The 23,066-nt window shown below is 44.3% G+C and overlaps 1 protein-coding gene across 1 annotated transcript in view; it reads right to left on the reverse strand.

The window, feature by feature from the left end:
- epn3b (epsin 3b) overlaps positions 1-23,066 on the reverse strand; it is a 30,455-nt gene that overhangs the window by 2,820 nt on the left and 4,569 nt on the right. Inside the window, exons 2-10 of the mRNA XM_090195191.1 lie at positions 18,937-19,158; positions 15,452-15,610; positions 12,857-12,940; positions 10,673-11,024; positions 9,589-9,707; positions 7,714-7,800; positions 2,911-3,022; positions 2,545-2,805; positions 2,205-2,438 (exon numbers count right to left, since the gene is read on the reverse strand). Coding sequence (XP_090051317.1) covers positions 2,205-2,438; positions 2,545-2,805; positions 2,911-3,022; positions 7,714-7,800; positions 9,589-9,707; positions 10,673-11,024; positions 12,857-12,940; positions 15,452-15,610; positions 18,937-19,005 — 1,477 coding nt within the window. The 5' untranslated portion in view covers positions 19,006-19,158. The remainder of the gene's footprint in view (positions 1-2,204; positions 2,439-2,544; positions 2,806-2,910; positions 3,023-7,713; positions 7,801-9,588; positions 9,708-10,672; positions 11,025-12,856; positions 12,941-15,451; positions 15,611-18,936; positions 19,159-23,066) is intronic.

Genomic DNA, 23,066 nt, shown 5'->3' on the forward strand with positions numbered 1-23,066 from the left:
TGTTGTGGGTCCTACTAGGAGGATTAGGGGGGATGAGTGTGTGTATCTCCTCACCTAAGAGGAAGGGGTTGTTGTGGGTCCTACTAGGAGGATTAGGGGGGATGAGTGTGTGTATCTCCTCACCTAAGAGGAAGGGGTTGTTGTGGGTCCTGCTAGGAGGATTAGGGGGGATGAGTGTGTGTATCTCCTCACCTAAGAGGAAGGGGTTGTTGTGGGTCCTACTAGGAGGATTAGGGGGGATGAGTGTGTGTATCTCCTCACCTAAGAGGAAGGGGTTGTTGTGGGTCCTGCTAGGAGGATTAGGGGGGATGAGTGTGTGTATCTCCTCACCTAAGAGGAAGGGGTTGTTGTGGGTCCTGCTAGGAGGATTAGGGGGGATGAGTGTGTGTATCTCCTCACCTAAGAGGAAGGGGTTGTTGTGGGTCCTACTAGGAGGATTAGGGGGGGATGAGTGTGTGTATCTCCTCACCTAAGAGGAAGGGGTTGTTGTGGGTCCTGCTAGGAGGATTAGGGGGGATGAGTGTGTGTATCTCCTCACCTAAGAGGAAGGGGTTGTTGTGGGTCCTACTAGGAGGATTAGGGGGGATGAGTGTGTGTATCTCCTCACCTAAGAGGAAGGGGTTGTTGTGGGTCCTGCTAGGAGGATTAGGGGGGATGAGTGTGTGTATCTCCTCACCTAAGAGGAAGGGGTTGTTGTGGGTCCTGCTAGGAGGATTAGGGGGGATGAGTGTGTGTATCTCCTCACCTAAGAGGAAGGGGTTGTTGTGGGTCCTGCTAGGAGGATTAGGGGGGATGAGTGTGTGTATCTCCTCACCTAAGAGGAAGGGGTTGTTGTGGGTCCTGCTAGGAGGATTAGGGGGGATGAGTGTGTGTATCTCCTCACCTAAGAGGAAGGGGTTGTTGTGGGTCCTACTAGGAGGATTAGGGGGGATGAGTGTGTGTATCTCCTCACCTAAGAGGAAGGGGTTGTTGTGGGTCCTACTAGGAGGATTAGGGGGGATGAGTGTGTGTATCTCCTCACCTAAGAGGAAGGGGTTGTTGTGGGTCCTGCTAGGAGGATTAGGGGGGGATGAGTGTGTGTATCTCCTCACCTAAGAGGAAGGGGTTGTTGTGGGTCCTGCTAGGAGGATTAGGGGGGATGAGTGTGTGTATCTCCTCACCTAAGAGGAAGGGGTTGTTGTGGGTCCTGCTAGGAGGATTAGGGGGGATGAGTGTGTGTATCTCCTCACCTAAGAGGAAGGGGTTGTTGTGGGTCCTGCTAGGAGGATTAGGGGGGATGAGTGTGTGTGTGTGTGTGTGTGTGTGTATCTCCTCACCTAAGAGGAAGGGGTTGTTGTGGGTCCTACTAGGAGGATTAGGGGGGATGAGTGTGTGTATCTCCTCACCTAAGAGGAAGGGGTTGTTGTGGGTCCTGCTAGGAGGATTAGGGGGGATGAGTGTGTGTATCTCCTCACCTAAGAGGAAGGGGTTGTTGTGGGTCCTGCTAGGAGGATTAGGGGGGATGAGTGTGTGTGTGTATCTCCTCACCTAAGAGGAAGGGGTTGTTGTGGGTCCTGCTAGGAGGATTAGGGGGGATGAGTGTGTGTATCTCCTCACCTAAGAGGAAGGGGTTGTTGTGGGTCCTGCTAGGAGGATTAGGGGGGATGAGTGTGTGTATCTCCTCACCTAAGAGGAAGGGGTTGTTGTGGGTCCTGCTAGGAGGATTAGGGGGGATGAGTGTGTGTATCTCCTCACCTAAGAGGAAGGGGTTGTTGTGGGTCCTGCTAGGAGGATTAGGGGGGATGAGTGTGTGTGTGTGTGTGTGTGTGTGTGTGTGTGTGTGTATCTCCTCACCTAAGAGGAAGGGGTTGTTGTGGGTCCTGCTAGGAGGATTAGGGGGGATGAGTGTGTGTGTGTGTGTTTGTATCTCCTCACCTAAGAGGAAGGGGTTGTTGTGGGTCCTGCTAGGAGGATTAGGGGGGATGAGTGTGTGTGTATCTCCTCACCTAAGAGGAAGGGGTTGTTGTGGGTCCTGCTAGGAGGATTAGGGGGGATGAGTGTGTGTGTGTGTGTTTGTATCTCCTCACCTAAGAGGAAGGGGTTGTTGTGGGTCCTGCTAGGAGGATTAGGGGGGATGAGTGTGTGTATCTCCTCACCTAAGAGGAAGGGGTTGTTGTGGGTCCTGCTAGGAGGATTAGGGGGGATGAGTGTGTGTATCTCCTCACCTAAGAGGAAGGGGTTGTTGTGGGTCCTGCTAGGAGGATTAGGGGGGATGAGTGTGTCCAGGTTGACGAGCGACGCCCCCGTAGGTCCCAGGAAGGCTTCTGGGGTGCGACACATCCGGGGGGCCGCGTAGCCCTGGGGGGGGGCGAGACGGGACAGGTCAAACATCTCCGGACTGCCCCCCCCTCGCCCGTTCACCTCGGGGGACAGGACACGCTCCCCAAACAGGTCTGGGCCTGTGGAAGGGGGAGGTAATGACATCAGCAGGAAAACATGCAGTATAAACACAACATATACATACTGGAAGACAAACAAGTGTGTGTGTGTGTGTGTGTGTGTTACCAGTAGGACTGCCAGGTTGAGGTGGTCCCTCTTCTCCTTTACACTCCTCCTCCTCCCTGACAGAGAAGGGATCCGTCCTATCAGTACCGTCCCCTGTAAGAGGGTGCGGGCTCTCCCAGCCGTGATTAACAGGGCTGGATGATGATGTGGGTGGAGCTTCCCAGGTGGGAGAGCGTGACGGAGCCCAAGGATTGGCTGGGCTGCTGGAGGAGGGGCGGGTCTTCCAGGGACTACCAATCACAGGAGTGTTGGAGTGGACTGCTGTTGAGAGAGAGAGTGCGCACGTTTTGCAATGCAGAGTTTTCATAGCAGAGCATGTGTGTGTGTGTGTGTGTGTGGGTGGGGGGGGGAGCGTGTACCACTCACCCACAGAGTCCCAGGGGTCAGAGGTCACAGCAGGCTGGGCGTCCCAGAGGTCGTCAGCTGGGGGCGGAGCCTCAGAGGGGCCAAAGATATCCACCAGATTCAAAATGGCGGACTGGAGAGAAACAGAATCACAAACATCTGGTTGTCAAGGAGACGCTGCCTTCAGAGTCACGGGCTGATTGTCCAGCAGCTATGGGACACAACAGACCGGCTTAAGACTGTCCACAACATGTAAACCAACATGTTTATTCAAACCAGAAATACGTTTGCACCATGAGCACTTGTTGTCTGTCAAATACATCGTTACAGCGGTTGGTTAGCTAACTAGCGGATTTTTGCCATGTCAGCATAGACGAGTCAAAACAAGACAACATGGTATCAACAACAAGACAACATGGTATCAACAACAAGTCAACATGGTATCAACAACAAGACAAAACAAGACAACATGGTATCAACAACAAGACAAAACAAGATAACATGGTATCAACAACAAGACAACATGGTATCAACAACAAGTCAACATGGTATCAACAACAAGACAAAACAAGACAACATGGTATCAACAACAAGACAACATGTTATCAACAAGACAATATGGTATCAACAACAAGACAAAACAAGATAACATGGTATCAACAACAAGACAAAACAAGAAAACATGGTATCAACAAGACAACATGGTATCAACAACAAGACAACATGGTATCAACAACAAGACAAAATAAGATAATATGGTATCAACAACAAGACAACATGGTATCAACAACAAGAAAAAACAAGACAACATGGTATCAACAACAAGACAACATGGTATCAACAACAAGACAAAACAAGATAACATGGTATCAACAACAAGACAACATGGTATCAACAACAAGACAACATGGTATCAACAACAAGATAACATGGTATCAACAACAAGACAAAACAAGACAACATGGTATCAACAACAAGACAAAACAAGACAACATGGTATCAACAACAAGACAACATGGTATCAACAACAAGACAACATGGTATCAACAACAAGACAACATGGTATCAACAACAAGACAAAACAAGACAACATGGTATCAACAACAAGACAAAACAAGACAACATGGTATCAACAACAAGACAACATGGTATCAACAACAAGACAAAATAAGATACCATGGTATCAACAACAAGACAAAACAAGATAACATGGTATCAACAACAAGACAAAACAAGATAACATGGTATCAACAACAAGACAAAACAAGACAACATGGTATCAACAACAAGACAACATGGTATCAACAACAAGACAAAATAAGATAACATGGTATCAACAACAAGACAAAACAAGACAACATGGTATCAACAACAAGACAAAACAAGACAACATGGTATCAACAAGACAAAATAAGATAACATGGTATCAACAACAAGACAACATGGTATCAACAACAAGACAACATGGTATCAACAACAAGACAACATGGTATCAACAACAAGATAACATGGTATCAACAACAAGACAACATGGTATCAACAACAAGTCAACATGGTATCAACAACAAGACAAAACAAGACAACATGGTATCAACAACAAGACAACATGGTATCAACAAGACAATATGGTATCAACAACAAGACAAAACAAGATAACATGGTATCAACAACAAGACAAAACAAGATAACATGGTATCAACAAGACAACATGGTATCAACAACAAGACAACATGGTATCAACAACAAGACAAAATAAGATAATATGGTATCAACAACAAGACAACATGGTATCACAACAAGAAAAAACAAGACAACATGGTATCAACAACAAGACAACATGGTATCAACAACAAGACAAAACAAGATAACATGGTATCAACAACAAGACAACATGGTATCAACAACAAGACAACATGGTATCAACAACAAGATAACATGGTATCAACAACAAGACAAAACAAGACAACATGGTATCAACAACAAGACAAAACAAGACAACATGGTATCAACAACAAGACAACATGGTATCAACAACAAGACAACATGGTATCAACAACAAGACAACATGGTATCAACAACAAGACAAAACAAGACAACATGGTATCAACAACAAGACAAAACAAGACAACATGGTATCAACAACAAGACAACATGGTATCAACAACAAGACAAAATAAGATACCATGGTATCAACAACAAGACAAAACAAGATAACATGGTATCAACAACAAGACAAAACAAGATAACATGGTATCAACAACAAGACAAAACAAGACAACATGGTATCAACAACAAGACAACATGGTATCAACAACAAGACAAAATAAGATAACATGGTATCAACAACAAGACAAAACAAGACAACATGGTATCAACAACAAGACAAAACAAGACAACATGGTATCAACAAGACAAAATAAGATAACATGGTATCAACAACAAGACAACATGGTATCAACAACAAGACAACATGGTATCAACAACAAGACAAAACAAGACAACATAGTATCAACAACAAGACATGGTATCAACAACAAGACAAAATAAGATACCATGGTATCAACAACAAGACAAAACAAGATAACATGGTATCAACAACAAGACAAAACAAGATAACATGGTATCAACAACAAGACAAAACAAGACAACATGGTATCAACAACAAGACAACATGGTATCAACAACAAGACAAAACAACATGGTATCAACAACAAGACAAAACAAGACAACATGGTATCAACAACAAGACAAAACAAGATAACATGGTATCAACAACAAGACAACATGGTATCAACAACACGACAAAACAACATGGTATCAACAACAAGACAAAACAAGATAACATGGTATCAACAACAAGATAACATGGTATCAACAACAAGACAAAACAACATGGTATCAACAACAAGACAAAACAAGATAACATGGTATCAACAACAAGATAACATGGTATCAACAACAAGACAACACAAGATAACATGGTATCAACAACAAGACAAAACAAGAACACATGGTATCAACAACAAGACAAAACAAGACAACATGGTATCAACAACAAGACATCATGGTATCAACAACAAGAAAACATGGTATCAACAACAAGACAACATGGTTTCAACAACAAGACAACATGGTATCAACAACAACAAGACAAAACAAGACAACATGGTATCAACAACAAGACAAAACAAGACAACATGGTATCAACAACAAGACAACACAAGATAACATGGTATCAACAACAAGACAACATGGTATCAACAACAAGATAACATGGTATCAACAACAAGACAAAACAAGATAACATGGTATCAACAACAAGTCAACATAGTATCAACAACAAGACAACACAAGATAACATGGTATCAACAACAAGACAAAACAAGACAACATGGTATCAACAACAAGACAACACAAGACAACATGGTATCAACAACAAGACAACATGGTATCAACAACAAGACAACATGGTATCAACAACAAGACAAAACAAGACAACATGGTATCAACAACAAGACAACATGGTATCAACAACAAGACAAAACAACATGGTATCAACAACAAGACAACACAAGATAACATGGTATCAACAACAAGACAACATGGTATCAACAACAAGACAACATGGTATCAACAACAAGACAAAACAAGACAACATAGTATCAACAACAAGACAACACAAGATAACATGGTATCAACAACAAGATAACATGGTATCAACAACAAGACAACATGGTATCAACAACAAGACAACATGGTATCAACAACAAGACAACACAAGATAACATGGTATCAACAACAAGACAACATGGTATCAACAACAAGACAACATGGTATCAACAACAAGACAACATGGTATCAACAACAAGACAACACAAGACAACATGGTATCAACAACAAGACAAAATAAGATAACATGGTATCAACAACAACAAGACAAAACAAGACAACATGGTATCAACAACAAGACAACACAAGATAACATGGTATCAACAACAAGACAAAACAAGACAACATGGTATCAACAACAAGACAACATGGTATCAACAACAAGACAAAACAAGATAACATGGTATCAACAAGACAACATGGTATCAACAACAAGACAACATGGTATCAACAACAAGACAACATGGTATCAACAACAAGATAAAACAAGCTGAAATGATCCCCCACAACGCAGCTATCTGACCTTCAGAATCATAACAAAGCATATCTCTCTCTCTTTCTCTCTCCCTCCCTCCCTCCCTCCCTCCCTCCCTCTCCAAGTGAAGTAGATGATATACAAAAGTAAAATGAACAGTAAACATTACACTCACAAAAGTTACAAATGTCATATTATATATATATGTGTTGTAACAATGTATAAATGGTTAAAGTACAAAAGGGAAAATAAATAAACATAAATATGGGTTGTATTTACAATGGTGTTTGTTCTTCACTGGTTGCCCTTTTCTTTCACCCAGTAGATATTGGAGTTTATCAAAATTGGATTTGTTTTCAAATTCTTTGGGGATCTGTGTAATCTGAGGGAAATATGTCTCTCTAACATGGTCATACATTTGGCAGGAGGTTAGGAAGTGCAGCTCAGTTTCCACCTCATTTTGTGGGCAGTGAGCACATAGCCTGTCTTCCCTTGAGAGCCATGTCTGCCTACGGCGGCATCTCCATGGTCATCTCTCTGTGGGTGATGGCTTTGTTATGTAAGGTTTGGGAATCGCTTCTCTGTCTCTCTGTCTCACTCACACACCCCCCCTCACCTCCCCTCACACCCCCTTACACACCCCCTCACCTCCCCTCACACCCCCTTACCTCCCCACTCACCTCCCCTGTCCCTGTGTGACTGTCCCTTCTGTTCTCGTCCAGGGCTCTCTGCAAAAACGACTCGTCTCCTTGGAGACACCGCTGGTCCTGCAGAGGCGGCAAGGTGACATCATCAACACAGTTTCCATGGAGACACTGTGGACACACGATGCAGACATGACACACACACACACACACACACACACACACACACATTACAGTTCTTTTAACTATATTTTAGGAAAGCAACTGAACTGTTAGAAAGAAAGACAGAAAGGAAAAGGGATTGATATTATCAGCCAGTGAAGAGGAAGCAGAAGGACAAAGTTAAGGTCACCTCAACCATATGTAATGGAGAGGAGGGAGGGAGGAGGAGGAGGAGAGGAGGGAGAGGAGAAGAGGAGGGAGGAGAGGAGAAGAGGAGGGAGGGGAGGAGGAGGAGGAGGAGGAGAGGAGGGAGAGGAGAAGAGGAGGGAGGAGAGGAGGGAGAGGAGGAGAGGAGGGAGGGGAGAGGAGGAGAGGAGGGAGGAGAGGAGGGAGAGGAGGAGAGGAGGGAGGGGAGAGGAGTAGAGGAGGGAGGGAGAGGAGGAGGGAGGAGAGGGGGGAGGGGAGGGAGGGGAGAGGAGGAGGAGGAGGAGAAGAGGAGGGAGGGAGGAGGAGGAGAGGAGAGGAGAGGAGAGGAGGGAGGGAGGGAGAGGAGGAGGGAGGGAGGAGAGGGAGGGAAAAGGATGAGGAGAGGAGGGAGGGAGAGGAGAAGAGGAGGGAGAGGAGGGAGGGAGTGGAGGAGGAGAGGAGAGGAGAAGAGGAGGGAGAGAGAGGAGAAGGGAGTGGAGGAGGAGAGGAGAGAGGGAGAGGAGAAGAGGAGGGAGGGAGAGGAGGAGGGAGTGGAGGAGAGGAGGGAGTGAGAGGAGAGAGGGAGAGGAGGAGAGGGAGTGGAGAGGAGGAGAGGATGGAGTGGAGGAGAGGAGGGAGGGAGGGAGAGGAGGAGAGGAGGGAGGGAGGGAGGAGAGGGAGGGAAAGGAAGAGAGGAGAGAGGGAGAGGAGGGAGAGGAGGAGAGGGAGAGGGAGGGATGAGGAGGAGGAGAGGGAGGGATGAGGAGGTGGAGGGATGAGGAGGAGGAGAGGGAGGAAGGGATGAAGGGAATATGGTAGATTAAACTAGGAGGAGCCGACAGAGGTAAGGATGGAATCTGGAGGGGGACAGAATAGTTAGTTAGAGGACAGGATTCACATGGCACTGCAGGAGGTTACCATATACACACTGGTGAAGCAGGCAGAGGAGGGACAATCTGCAGTGTGTGTGTGTGTGTGTGTATACCTGCTCGTGCTCCTCTTTGCTAAGGCTCAGAGCTATCTGGAGCTGTGTGTCATCTGTCTCCATAGCAATGGGAGGAGGTGGGGCCAGCTGAAGAGGGGTTGTGTCAGTGATTAACATCTGACTAACCAATGACCATTCAGCATTAATCAGGAGAGAGAAATAGAGAGAGAGAGAGAGAAGAGAGGAGACAGAGAGGAGAGAGACCATCTGCAGTATGAACCTAGGGAGTAAGAGGGTAACCACAGCAACACATTTTCCCACATCACTGCTAAGGAACGGACACAGCAGGGTTGTATTCATTAGTGCACACGGTAGCTACATGTTTTTGCAACGTAAAAACAAAAACAAGCTTTTCCTATTGGACAAGTTCATGTAGTCCCCCCCCCAACGTTTGCTTCCCTTTGGGCCCTAGTTAATACAACCCAGCAGTTGTGTGCAGTCTGTCCCACCACACAGTGGTGCTGTTGAGCTCATTGAGCTAGTGACATCGCTGGTATGACAGATGCACTCTGAGAGGAGGTGTAGGAGTCCAGCCCACCTCACTGACTCACACTTCAGAATGTGTGTGTGTGTTTCACCTTCTCACTCTCCTCTCTGCTCATGGCCAGGGCCAGCTGTAACTGTAGCTCCTCCTCTCCGCTGGTCTGGGGGCGGGCCTGTTCTAGATCAGACGCTTCACGAGGAGAGGATGAAGAGGCTGGGGGAGAGAGAGAGAGATGGGGGAGAGTTAGGGGAGGGAGAGAGCGAGAGAGACCGAGAGAGAGACAGGGGGGACAGAAACAGATATAGAGAGGATAATATTAGTCAGTTGTCTTGTGTTATTCATAGCTTTAATCTATTTCATTGATTGTCCAGACTCCATTTGTGCTGTGTGTGTGTATGAAGTTGTGTGGTCGTGCTTGAATATACTCAGTTAAATGAGAGGTTTAAAATGAGCACACACAGGTGAAGTAAAAGTCTATAAAGTATCATTCTGAATGTGGTACTACATTAAAGGGGAAGTGTTAAAGTCTACACTCACAGTTAAAGGGGAAGTATTAATGTCTACACTCACAGTTAAAGGGGAAGTATTAATGTCTACACTCACAGTTAAAGGGGAAGTGTTAAAGTCTACACTCACAGTTAAAGGGGAAGTGTTAAAGTCTACACTCAGAGTTAAAGGGGAAGTGTTAAAGTCTACACTCACAGTTAAAGGGGAAGTGTTAAAGTCTACACTCACAGTTAAAGGGGAAGTGTTAAAGTCTACACTCACAGTTAAAGGGGAAGTGTTAAAGTCTACACTCACAGTTAAAGGGGAAGTATTAATGTCTACACTCACAGTTAAGGGGAAGTATTAATGTCTACACTCACAGTTAAAGGGGAAGTATTAATGTCTACACTCAGGGAAGCGTTAAAGTCTACACTCACAGTTAAAGGGGAAGTGTTAAAGTCTACACTCACAGTTAAAGGGGAAGTATTAATGTCTACACTCACAGTTAAAGGGGAAGTATTAATGTCTACACTCAGGGAAGCGTTAAAGTCTACAATCACAGTTAAAGGGGAAATGTTAAAGTCTACACTCACAGTTAAAGGGGAAGTATTAATGTCTACACTCACAGTTAAAGGGGAAGTATTAATGTCTACACTCACAGTTAAAGGGGAAGTATTAATGTCTACACTCACAGTTAAAGGAGGAGGGCGAGCCCCGGGAGCGGATGAACTCTTCCCCGTAGTGAGCTGCCATATTTGGCTGGCTGGTCCTTCGCCCTGGTTGGTACGCTGGAGGTACCACTCCATGTCCCGTCCCTCCTCCTCCCCCCGTCCCTCCTCCTCCTCCCCCCGTCCCTCCTCCTCCTCCTCCTCCCCCCGTCCCTGTTCCAGCCGTCATGCGTTCTTTAGTGGTCAACGCCTGGCTCCTCTCCAGTCTGAGCCGTTCCTCATCCCTGAGTAGAGACACCAGCTGGCGGGCCTTCTCCCTCACGTTGCCCCCCTGGTCCCGGCCATCCCGGTCCATGTACTGGAAGTCCCGCAGCGTCTACACGGAGACATGATGATGAGGATTTAATATTACATTCATTCCTTTCCATTATATCATATACACATAATGATTTACATATTTTCATTAAAAACGTTGTTTTGATGAAATTATTCATACTATTTCATCCGTCCACAAGATAATAGTCCCGACACAAATCTAGGGTTGCTATCCAAGCCGGCTGGACATTCGTTATATCGGTTCGGTAGCCAGTCCTTTTTGTTCTGTACTTATGGATGCGACCCAATAGTTGGTTCTATGAGCCATTACCATAAAGGCGTTTACCTGGCTGACAACGGTCTGGCCCCTTGCTGGCTAGCTAGCCAACTAGGGTTTGATCTGTATCTATGTATAGTTGGTTAGACATGTACCTGGCTAGCCAACTAGGGTTTGATCTGTATCTATGGATAGTTGGTTAGACATGTACCTGGATGACAACGTGCTGGTCCCTTGCTGGCTAGCTAGCCAACTACGGCTAACTTACAGTCACGTCGAACAGTGCAGCCAGAATAAAAGCAAAGTAGCTGCATTTGTTTAAGCTGTTTTCTAGTGACAATTATTTGGATACATCCATAACAATGAGCTAATCAAGGATTCTTTGACCGTCCCCATAGGAGAACACTTTTTAGTTCCAGGTAGAACCCTTTTTAGTTCCAGGTAGAACCCTTTTTAGTTCCATGTAGAACCCTCTGTGGAAAGGGTTTTGCATGGAACACAAAAGGGTTCTACCTGAAACTAAAAAGGGCTCTTCAAAGGGTTCTCCTCAGGGGACGGTCGAATAACCCTTTAAGGTTCTCGATAGCACCTTTATTTCTCTGAGAGGAGAGCAGGAGTCCACTGCAGCATTTATATTATTTTGTGCCAGAACACCCTCCCCACCGTACCCCAGTTTCCCCCACCCACCTGTATGGTGAATGAGTTCTCGCTGCCATTTTGTGCCAGAACACCCTCCCCACCGTACCCCAGTTTCCCCCACCCACCTGTATGGTGAATGCGTTCTCGCTGCCATTTTGTGCCAGAACACCCTCCCCACCGTACCCCAGTTTCCCCCACCCACCTGTATGGTGAATGCGTTCTCGCTGCCATTTTGTGCCAGAACACCCTCCTCACCGTACCCCAGTTTCCCTCACCCACCTGTATGGTGAATGCGTTCTCGCTGCCATTTTGTGCCAGAACACCCTCCCCACCGTACCCCAGTTTCCCTCATCCACCTGTATGGTGAATGCGTTCTCGCTGCCATTTTGTGCCAGAACACCCTCCCCACCGTACCCCAGTTTCCCCCACCCACCTGTATGGTGAATGCGTTCTCGCTGCCATTTTGTGCCAGAACACCCCCCCCCCCCCACCGTACCCCAGTTTCCCTCACCCACCTGTATGGTGAATGCGTTCTCGCTGCCATTTTGTGCCAGAACACCCTCCCCACCGTACCCCAGTTTCCCCCACCCACCTGTATGGTGAATGAGTTCTCGCTGCCATTTTGTGCCAGAACACCCTCCCCACCGTACCCCAGTTTCCCCCACCTACCTGTATGGTGAATGAGTTCTCGCTGCCATTTTGTGCCAGAACACCCTCCCCACCGTACCCCAGTTTCCCTCACCCACCTGTATGGTGAATGCGTTCTCGCTGCCATTTTGTGCCAGAACACCCTCCCCACCGTACCCCAGTTTCCCCCACCCACCTGTATGGTGAATGCGTTCTCGCTGCCATTTTGTGCCAGAACACCCTCCCCACCGTACCCCAGTTTCCCTCACCCACCTGTATGGTGAATGCGTTCTCGCTGCCATTTTGTGCCAGAACACCCTCCTCACCGTACCCCAGTTTCCCTCACCCACCTGTATGGTGAATGCGTTCTCGCGGCACTGCTGAGCCACTCTCTCTGAGCCGGTCTTGATCAAGTAGTCGAGCAGCGTCAGGGCCTAGTCATATAATAGAACTTTATTTCTACTGCACATTTCATACAGACACCACAACTCAAGATGCTGTACATACTAAACTAACATTTAAACTTAAATATATATCTAGATAAGAGATAATAAAAGCTGCATAGAATGATAAAAATGAGTACCAACTCACAGGAATAGGATAATAAAACAAGACCCAAAATAGACTGATTTAAAGCTGGAAAATTTTACTATTCCATATTCACATTCTCATTGAAAGCCAAGTCTCAGAAGCAGTAGATCTGCTCTATGTGCGCTATTTCTACGCTTCCCCTCTTAAGTCATTTTTTTGTGTGTGCATATTTTACTTTGGGTTTTGTACAGCAGCTTCAAACAGTTGAAAGGACATTATTTTTTTGGTTCTGGAAAATCTAATTCACAGCAGTTTAGATGGTACACGGGTTCTCTATACAATGGCTGCTTGTTTTGTCACTTACACTATTAGGATTTTAGCAACCAGGAAATGGTAGATGTAAATGGTGTCTCTTTAAAGGTGTTCACCTTGTAGATGTAAATGGTGTCTATTTAAAGGTGTTTACCTTGTAGATGTAAATGGTGTCTCTTTAAAGGTGTTCACCTTGTAGATGTAAATGGTGTCTCTTTAAAAGGTGTTCACCTTGTAGATGTAAATGGTGTCTCTTTAAAGGTGTTCACCTTGTAGATGTAAATGGTGTCTCTTTAAAAGGTGTTCACCTTGTAGATGTAAATGGTGTCTCTTTAAAGGTGTTCACCTTGTAGATGTAAATGGTGTCTATTTAAAGGTGTTCACCTTGTAGATGTAAATGGTGTCTCTTTAAAAGGTGTTCACCTTGTAGATGTAAATGGTGTCTCTTTAAAAGGTGTTCACCTTGTAGATGTAAATGGTGTCTCTTTAAAAGGTGTTCACCTTGTAGATGTAAATGGTGTCTCTTTAAAGGTGTTTACCTTGTAGATGTAAATGGTGTCTATTTAAAGGTGTTCACCTTGTAGATGTAAATGGTGTCTATTTAAAGGTGTTCACCTTGTAGATGTAAATGGTGTCTATTTAAAGGTGTTCACCTTGTAGCTGTAAATGGTGTCTATTTAAAGGTGTTCACCTTGTAGATGTAAATGGTGTCTATTTAAAGGTGTTCACCTTGTAGATGTAAATGGTGTCTATTTAAAGGTGTTCACCTTGTAGATGTAAATGGTGTCTATTTAAAGGTGTTCACCTTGTAGATGTAAATGGTGTCTATTTAAAGGTGTTCACCTTGTAGATGTAAATGGTGTCTATTTAAAGGTGTTCACCTTGTAGCTGTAAATGGTGTCTATGTAAAGGTGTTCACCTTGTAGATGTAAATGGTGTCTATTTAAAGGTGTTCACCTTGTAGATGTAAATTGTGTCTATTTAAAGGTGTTCACCTTGTAGCTGTAAATGGTGTCTATTTAAAGGTGTTCACCTTGTAGATGTAAATGGTGTCTATTTAAAGGTGTTCACCTTGTAGATGTAAATGGTGTCTCTTTAAAAGGTGTTGACCTTGTAGATGTAAATGGTGTCTATTTAAAAGGTGTTCACCTTGTAGATGTAAATGGTGTCTATTTAAAGGTGTTCACCTTGTAGATGTAAATGGTGTCTATTTAAAGGTGTTCACCTTGTAGATGTAAATGGTGTCTCTTTAAAAGGTGTTGACCTTGTAGATGTAAATGGTGTCTATTTAAAAGGTGTTCACCTTGTAGATGTAAATGGTGTCTATTTAAAGGTGTTCACCTTGTAGATGTAAATGGTGTCCATTTAAAGGTGTTCACCTTGTAGATGTAAATGGTGTCTCTTTAAAGGTGTTCACCTTGTAGATGTAAATGGTGTCTATTTAAAGGTGTTCACCTTGTAGATGTAAATGGTGTCTATTTAAAGGTGTTCACCTTGTAGATGTAAATGGTGTCTATTTAAAGGTGTTCACCTTGTAGATGTAAATGGTGTCTCTTTAAAAGGTGTTCACCTTGTAGATGTAAATGGTGTCTATTTAAAGGTGTTTACCTTGTAGATGTAAATGGTGTCTATTTAAAAGTGTTGACCTTGTAGATGTAAATGGTGTCTATTTAAAGGTGTTCACCTTGTAGATGTAAATGGTGTCTCTTTAAAGGTGTTTACCTTGTAGATGTAAATGGTGCCTCTTTAAAGGTGTTGACCTTGTAGATGTAAATGGTGTCTCTTTAAAAGGTGTTCACCTTGTAGATGTAAATGGTGTCTATTTAAAGGTGTTCACCTTGTAGATGTAAATGGTGTCTATTTAAAGGTGTTCACCTTGTAGATGTAAATGGTGTCTATTTAAAGGTGTTTACCTTGTAGATGTAAATGGTGTCTATTTAAAGGTGTTCACCTTGTAGATGTAAATGGTGTCTATTTAAAGGTGTTCACCTTGTAGATGTAAATGGTGTCTATTTAAAGGTGTTTACCTTGTAGACATAATGGTGTCTATTTAAAGGTGTTTACCTTGTAGATGTAAATGGTGTCTCTTTAAAGGAGTTTACCTTGTAGACGTGTCTCCAGTTCTTCCCGTGGTCGTTGAGGCGTTTCCAGACCATGCCCATGACCTCAGCAAACGCCACCACGTTAAAGGTGAGGTCAGCGATCTCTGACATCAGCGAGGAGGAGGGGCCCCACGGGTCGTTGGACGTCGCCTCGCGCACCTGGTTGAGGGAGGGAGGGGTATTGGAATGAGAGAATGTAGTATCACACACCAGGTTTAGAAGAGGGGGGGGGGGTACAATTTCTGGTAACATTTGACCTATAATGATGGGCTGCCTTCTCAACGCCCTAGTGTAGCAGGTGTGAAAGGTCGGGGCTACCAATAGTGTAGAAAGGCTTTGTAAGTAGTCAATAAATCATTAATGAACATGTATCAATTCATAGCTGAGTACGGGACCATCAAACTGAATAGCAAGCTACCTGACATTACATTACACCACAGTGTTACCTGACATTACACCACAGTGCTACCTGACATTACACCACAGTGCTACCTGACATTACACCACAGTGCTACCTGACATTACACCACAGTGCTACCTGACATTACACCACAGTGTTACCTGACATTACACCACAGTGCTACCTGACATTACATTACACCACAGTGCTACCTGACATTAAATTACACCACAGTGTTACCTGACGTTACACCACAGTGCTACCTGACATTACATTACACCACAGTGCTACCTGACATTACAGTACACCACAGTGCTACCGGACATTACATTACACCACAGTGCTACCTGACATTACATTACACCACAGTGCTACCTGACATTACATTACACCACAGTGCTACCTGACAATACATTACACCACAGTGTTACCTGACATGACACCACAGTGTTACCTGACATTACATTACACCACAGTGCTACCTGACATGGCACCACAGTGCTACCGGACATTACATTACACCACAGTGTTACCTGACATTACATTACACCACAGTGTTACCTGACATTACATTACACCACAGTGTTACCTGACGTTACATTACACCACAGTGTTACCTGACATTACATTACACCACAGTGCTACCTGACATTACATTACACCACAGTGCTACCTGACATTACACCACAGTGCTACCGGACATTACATTACACCACAGTGCTACCTGACATTACACCACAGTGTTACCTGACATTACATTACACCACAGTGTTACCTGACATTACACCACAGTGCTACCTAACATTACATTACACCACAGTGTTACCTGACATGACACCACAGTGTTACCTGACATAACATTACACCACAGTGCTACCTGACATTACACCACAGTGCTACCGGACATTACACCACAGTGTTACCTGACATTACATTACACCACAGTGTTACCTGACATGACACCACAGTGTTACCTGACATGACATTACACCACAGTGCTACCTGACATTACACCACAGTGCTACCTGACATTACACCACAGTGTTACCTGACATTACATTACACCACAGTGTTACCTGACATTACACCACAGTGCTACCGGACATTACATTACACCACAGTGCTACCTGACATTACACCACAGTGTTACCTGACGTTACATTACACCACAGTGTTACCTGACATTACATTACACCACAGTGCTACCTGACATTACATTACACCACAGTGCTACCTGACATTACATTACACCACAGTGCTACCTGACATTACATTACACCACAGTGCTACCTGACAATACATTACACCACAGTGTTACCTGACATGACACCACAGTGCTACCTGACATTACATTACACCACAGTGCTACCTGACATTACATTACACCACAGTGCTACCTGACAATACATTACACCACAGTGTTACCTGACATGACACCACAGTGTTACCTGACATTACATTACACCACAGTGCTACCTAACATTACATTACACCACAGTGTTACCTGACATGACACCACAGTGTTACCTGACATAACATTACACCACAGTGCTACCTGACATTACACCACAGTGCTACCGGACATTACACCACAGTGTTACCTGACATTACATTACACCACAGTGTTACCTGACATGACACCACAGTGTTACCTGACATGACATTACACCACAGTGCTACCTGACATTACACCACAGTGCTACCTGACATTACACCACAGTGTTACCTGACATTACATTACACCACAGTGTTACCTGACATTACACCACAGTGCTACCGGACATTACATTACACCACAGTGCTACCTGACATTACACCACAGTGTTACCTGATGTTACATTACACCACAGTGTTACCTGACATGACACCAGTGTTACCTGACATGACACCACAGTGCTACCTGACATTACATTACACCACAGTGCTACCTGACATTACACCACAGTGTTACCTGACATTACATTACACCACAGTGTTACCTGACATTACACCACAGTGTTACCTGACATTACATTACACCACAGTGTTACCTGACATTACACCACAGTGTTACCTGACATTACATTACACCACAGTGTTACCTGACATTACATTACACCACAGTGTTACCTGACATTACATTACACCACAGTGTTACCTGACGTTACATTACACCACAGTGCTACCTGACATTACATTACACCACAGTGTTACCTGACATGACACCACAGTGCTACCTGACATTACATTACACCACAGTGTTACCTGGCATGACACCACAGTGTTACCTGACATTACATTACACCACAGTGCTACCTGACATTACACCACAGTGCTACCTGACATTACACCACAGTGTTACCTGACATGACACCACAGCGCTACCGGACATTACATTACACCACAGCGCTACCTGACATTACATTACACCACAGCGCTACCTGACATTACATTACACCACAGCGCTACCTGACATTACATTACACCACAGCGCTACCTGACATTACATTACACCACAGCGCTACCTGACATTACATTACACCACAGCGCTACCTGACATTACATTACACCACAGCGCTACCTGACATTACATTACACCACAGCGCTACCTGACATTACATTACACAACAGCGCTACCTGACATTACATTACACCACAGCGCTACCTGACATTACATTACACCACAGTGCTACCTGACATTACACCACAGTGTTACCTGACATTACATTACACCACAGTGCTACCTGACATTACACCACAGCGCTACCTGACATTACATTACACCACAGCGCTACCTGACATTACACCACAGTGCTACCTGACATTACATTACACCACAGCGCTACCTGACATTACATTACACCACAGTGTTACCTGACATTACATTACACCACAGCGCTACCTGACATTACACCACAGTGCTACCTGACATTACATTACACCACAGCGCTACCTGACATTACACCACAGTGGTACCTGACATTACACCACAGTGTTACCTAAATAATCCAGCCGGGGCCCACAGGTGTGAACACACCAGGCAAACACAACTTTCTACAACACACAGAAGGAAAGAATAAAATATAGTAGAGTTAGTTACAGTCACCTTGATCTCTGCCTCAGAGTAGTTGTGAACGATGTTCTTCACCTGGCGACGCAACGCTGAGGTCGTCATGGTGACTCGTGTTGGGGGGGGGGGGGCGTTAGGGGTGTAAGGTCAATGTCAATGTTAGAGGGGGTGGGGTAAGGGGGTTGGGATGAAAGGGAGGAGGAGGGAGGTAGTTGAGGCGGTAGTCTCCGCTCTTAAGAGAGGGGGTCAGAGGCACCACTAGAAGAGAGAGAGAGAGGTGGATAGGGAGGGAGAGAAGGAGAAAGGAGAGAAAGACAAAAGAAACAGAGCGATAGTCAGACAATTAAACTCTAAAATAACAATTAAAATGTGTTAATACAAGTCAATCATCATCAACTCAACTGCTCCTTAGTTAATTAGCTAATTATCCAGTAATATGACTACTAAACACTTCAACTGTTAAATAGCTAGTTACCATATTCCCCATATAGTGAACCCTATTCCCCATATATTGAACCATATTCCTCATATAGTGAACCCTATTCCCCATATAGTGAACCCTATTCCCCATAGATTGAACCATATTCCTCATATAGTGAACCATATTCCATATATAGTGAACCCGATTCCTCATATAGTGAACCCTATTCCATATATAGTGAACCCTATTCCCCACATAGTGAACCCTATTCCATATATAGTGAACCCTATTCCCCACATAGTGAACCCTATTCCATATATAGTGAACCCTATTCCCCATAGATTGAACCATATTCCTCATATAGTGAACCATATTCCTCATATAGTGAACCCTATTCCCCACATAGTGAACCCTATTCCCCATAGATTGAACCATATTCCATATATAGTGAACCATATTCCATATATAGTGAACCCTATTCCCCACATAGTGAACCCTATTCCATATATAGTGAACCCTATTCCCCACATAGTGAACCCTATTCCCCACATAGTGAACCCTATTCCATATATAGTGAACCCTATTCCCCCTAGATTGAACCATATTCCTCATATAGTGAACCATATTCCTCATATAGTGAACCCTATTCCCCACATAGTGAACCCTATTCCATATATAGTGAACCCTATTCCCCACATAGTGAACCCTATTCCATATATAGTGAACCCTATTCCCCATAGATTGAACCATATTCCCCATCTAGTGAACCCTATTCCCCATATAGTGAACCCTATTCCCCATAGATTGAACCATATTCCATATATAGTGAACCCTATTCCTCATAGATTGAACCATATTCCATATATAGTGAACCATATTCCATATATAGTGAACCCTATTCCCCATATAGTGAATCATATTCCATATATAGTGAACCCGATTCCTCATATAGTGAATCATATTCCATATATAGTGAACCCTATTCCCCATATAGTGAATCATATTCCATATATAGTGAACCCTATTCCCCATATAGTGAACCCTATTCCATATATAGTGAACCCTATTCCATATATAGTGAACCCTATTCCCCATATAGTGAACCCTATTCCATATATAGTGAACCCTATTCCATATATAGTGAACCCTATTCCATATATAGTGAACCCTATTCCATATATAGTGAACCCTATTCCATATATAGTGAACCCTATTCCCCATATAGTGAACCCTATTCCCCATATAGTGAACCCTATTCCCCATATAGTGAACCCTATTCCCCATATAGTGAACCCTATTCCATATATAGTGAACCCTATTCCCCATATAGTGAACCCTATTCCATATATAGTGAACCCTATTCCATATATAGTGAACCCTATTCCCCATATAGTGAACCCTATTCCCCATATAGTGAACCCTATTCCCCATATAGTGAACCCTATTCCCCATATAGTGAACCCTATTCCATTTAGTGTACTACTCTTAACAAGAGCCCTACAGGCCCTGGTCTAATGTAGTGTCCTTTAATGTGAATAGGGTGCCATTTGGGACGAATCCTGAAGAGACTAGATTGATTTATTGTCCTGTGGCCAATGCTGAATTTGTTGCCTTGCAGCCTGCAGACCAAATCAGTTTCCTGCAACAAATTCAGACTGAACCATTAGATACTAACCTAACCACTGATCTAGGACCAGATTACACTCCCATAATCATAACCTGAACCATTAGATACTAACCTAAACACTGATCTAGGACCAGATTACACTCCCATAATCATAACCTGAACCATTAGATACTAACCTAAACACTGATCTAGGACCAGATTACACTCCCATAATCATAACCTGAACTATTAGATACTAACCTAAACACTGATCTAGGACCAGATTACACTCCCATAATCATAACCTGAACTATTAGATACTAACCTAAACACTGATCTAGGACCAGATTACACTCCCATAATCATAACCTGAACTATTAGATACTAACCTAAACACTGATCTAGGACCAGATTACACTTTCCTAATACTAACCTGAACCATTAGATACTAACCTAAACACTGATCTAGGACCAGATTACACTCCCATAATCATAACCTGAACCATTAGATACTAACCTAAACACTGATCTAGGACCAGATTACACTCCCATAATCATAACCTGAACCATTAGATACTAAACTAAACACTGATCTAGGACCAGATTACACTTCCCTACACTTCCCATTAGAGGGAAAACACATAACTGACCTTAGATCAGGGTGTAGGAGACTGAACCATATTCCACTTGTTAACAGGAAGTAGGTCATAAAAAGTGGCACTATTGATGTGTCTGGTAGAGCTTGGTCTTATCCAGGCCAACACACACACACACACACACCCTCTCACACACAGGACACACACACACACCCTCTCACGCACAGGACACACACACTGTAACCCACTTTCACATCTAAACTCATATATTACCAGAGACATTAGGGACTTCATCTCTTAAGAGCTGTGACTGTATTTCTTTCATGTATCTGGCTCCTATGTACTTCAGACTGTGTTCACATCACAATTAACCCATTTAAACCAGTGTTTCTTCATCCTGGTTCTGGGGACCCAAACGGAGTGCATTTATATTTTGGCCTCAGCACGACACACTTGATCCCACTAATCACAGGTTTGATCATGAGTTGATGAGTGGAATCAGGTGTGTGAGTGCTATAGGGGCAAAAACTCAAATGTGTTGCCCTTTGGCTGCATTCACACAAGCAGACCAATTAGGATACTTTGTCCAATTATTGTCTCAGTTTGCTAACAGGGTTTTTAGTTAGTTCTCTATTTCAAATGTCCTCCTATAGGACGGCTTGTTCTACAGCCGTCCTCCAATAGGATGTTAGGATGAACAGAACAGTCACAGAATGCTTTGTCCTGCAGTAGTGCTGACTTCAGCAATATCACTGAAGAACTGCAATACACACTGAGAGAAAGAGAGAGAGGGAGAGAAGAGAGAGAGGAAGGGAAAGGAGAGAGAGGGAGAGAAGAAGAGAGAGAGGGAGGGAAAGGAGAGGAGAGAGAGGGAGGGAAAGGAGAGAGGGAGAGAATAAGAGAGAGAGGGAGGGAAAGGAGAGGAGAGAGAGGGAGAGAGGAAGGAAAAGGAGAGAGAGAGGGAGGGAAAGGAGAGGAGAGAGAGACTTGAGGACACAGAAAATAAAGAATAGAGACATCAGCAGTTCAATCAGTATCACCTTTCTGACAAATCATCTCTAGCTCTCTCTCTCTCTCACACACACACATCAATTTGGGTATGCTGACACAAACATGACCTCCTTGCCAGTTCTCAATGAAGAGAGAGCGAGAGATGGCGAGATAAAGGAGAGAAAGGAGAGAGAGAGAGAGAGGGGGGAGAGAGAGGGGAGAGAGGGGGGAGAGAGGGGGGAGAGAGGAGAGAGAGAGGAGGAGAGAGAGGAGGAGAGAGAGGAGAGAGAGAGGAGAGAGAGAGGAGAGAGGGGAGAGAGAGGAGAGATGGGAGGGAGAGAGGTGGGAGAGAGAGGAGAGATGGGAGGGAGAGAGGAGAGATGGAAGGGAGAGAGGTGAGAGAGGAGAAAGGGGAGAGAGAGGGGGAGAGAGAGGAGAGAGGGGAGAGAGAGGAGAAAGAGAGGAGAGATGGGAGGGAGAGAGGAGAGAGGTGGGAGAGAGAGGAGAGAGGGGAGAAAGGGGAGAGAGAGAGGGGAGAGAGGAGAGAGAGGAG

This window comes from Oncorhynchus mykiss, chromosome 13 (genome assembly GCF_057628025.1).
Source record: "Oncorhynchus mykiss isolate SJ-2025 chromosome 13, ASM5762802v1, whole genome shotgun sequence".
NCBI lineage: Eukaryota > Metazoa > Chordata > Actinopteri > Salmoniformes > Salmonidae > Oncorhynchus > Oncorhynchus mykiss.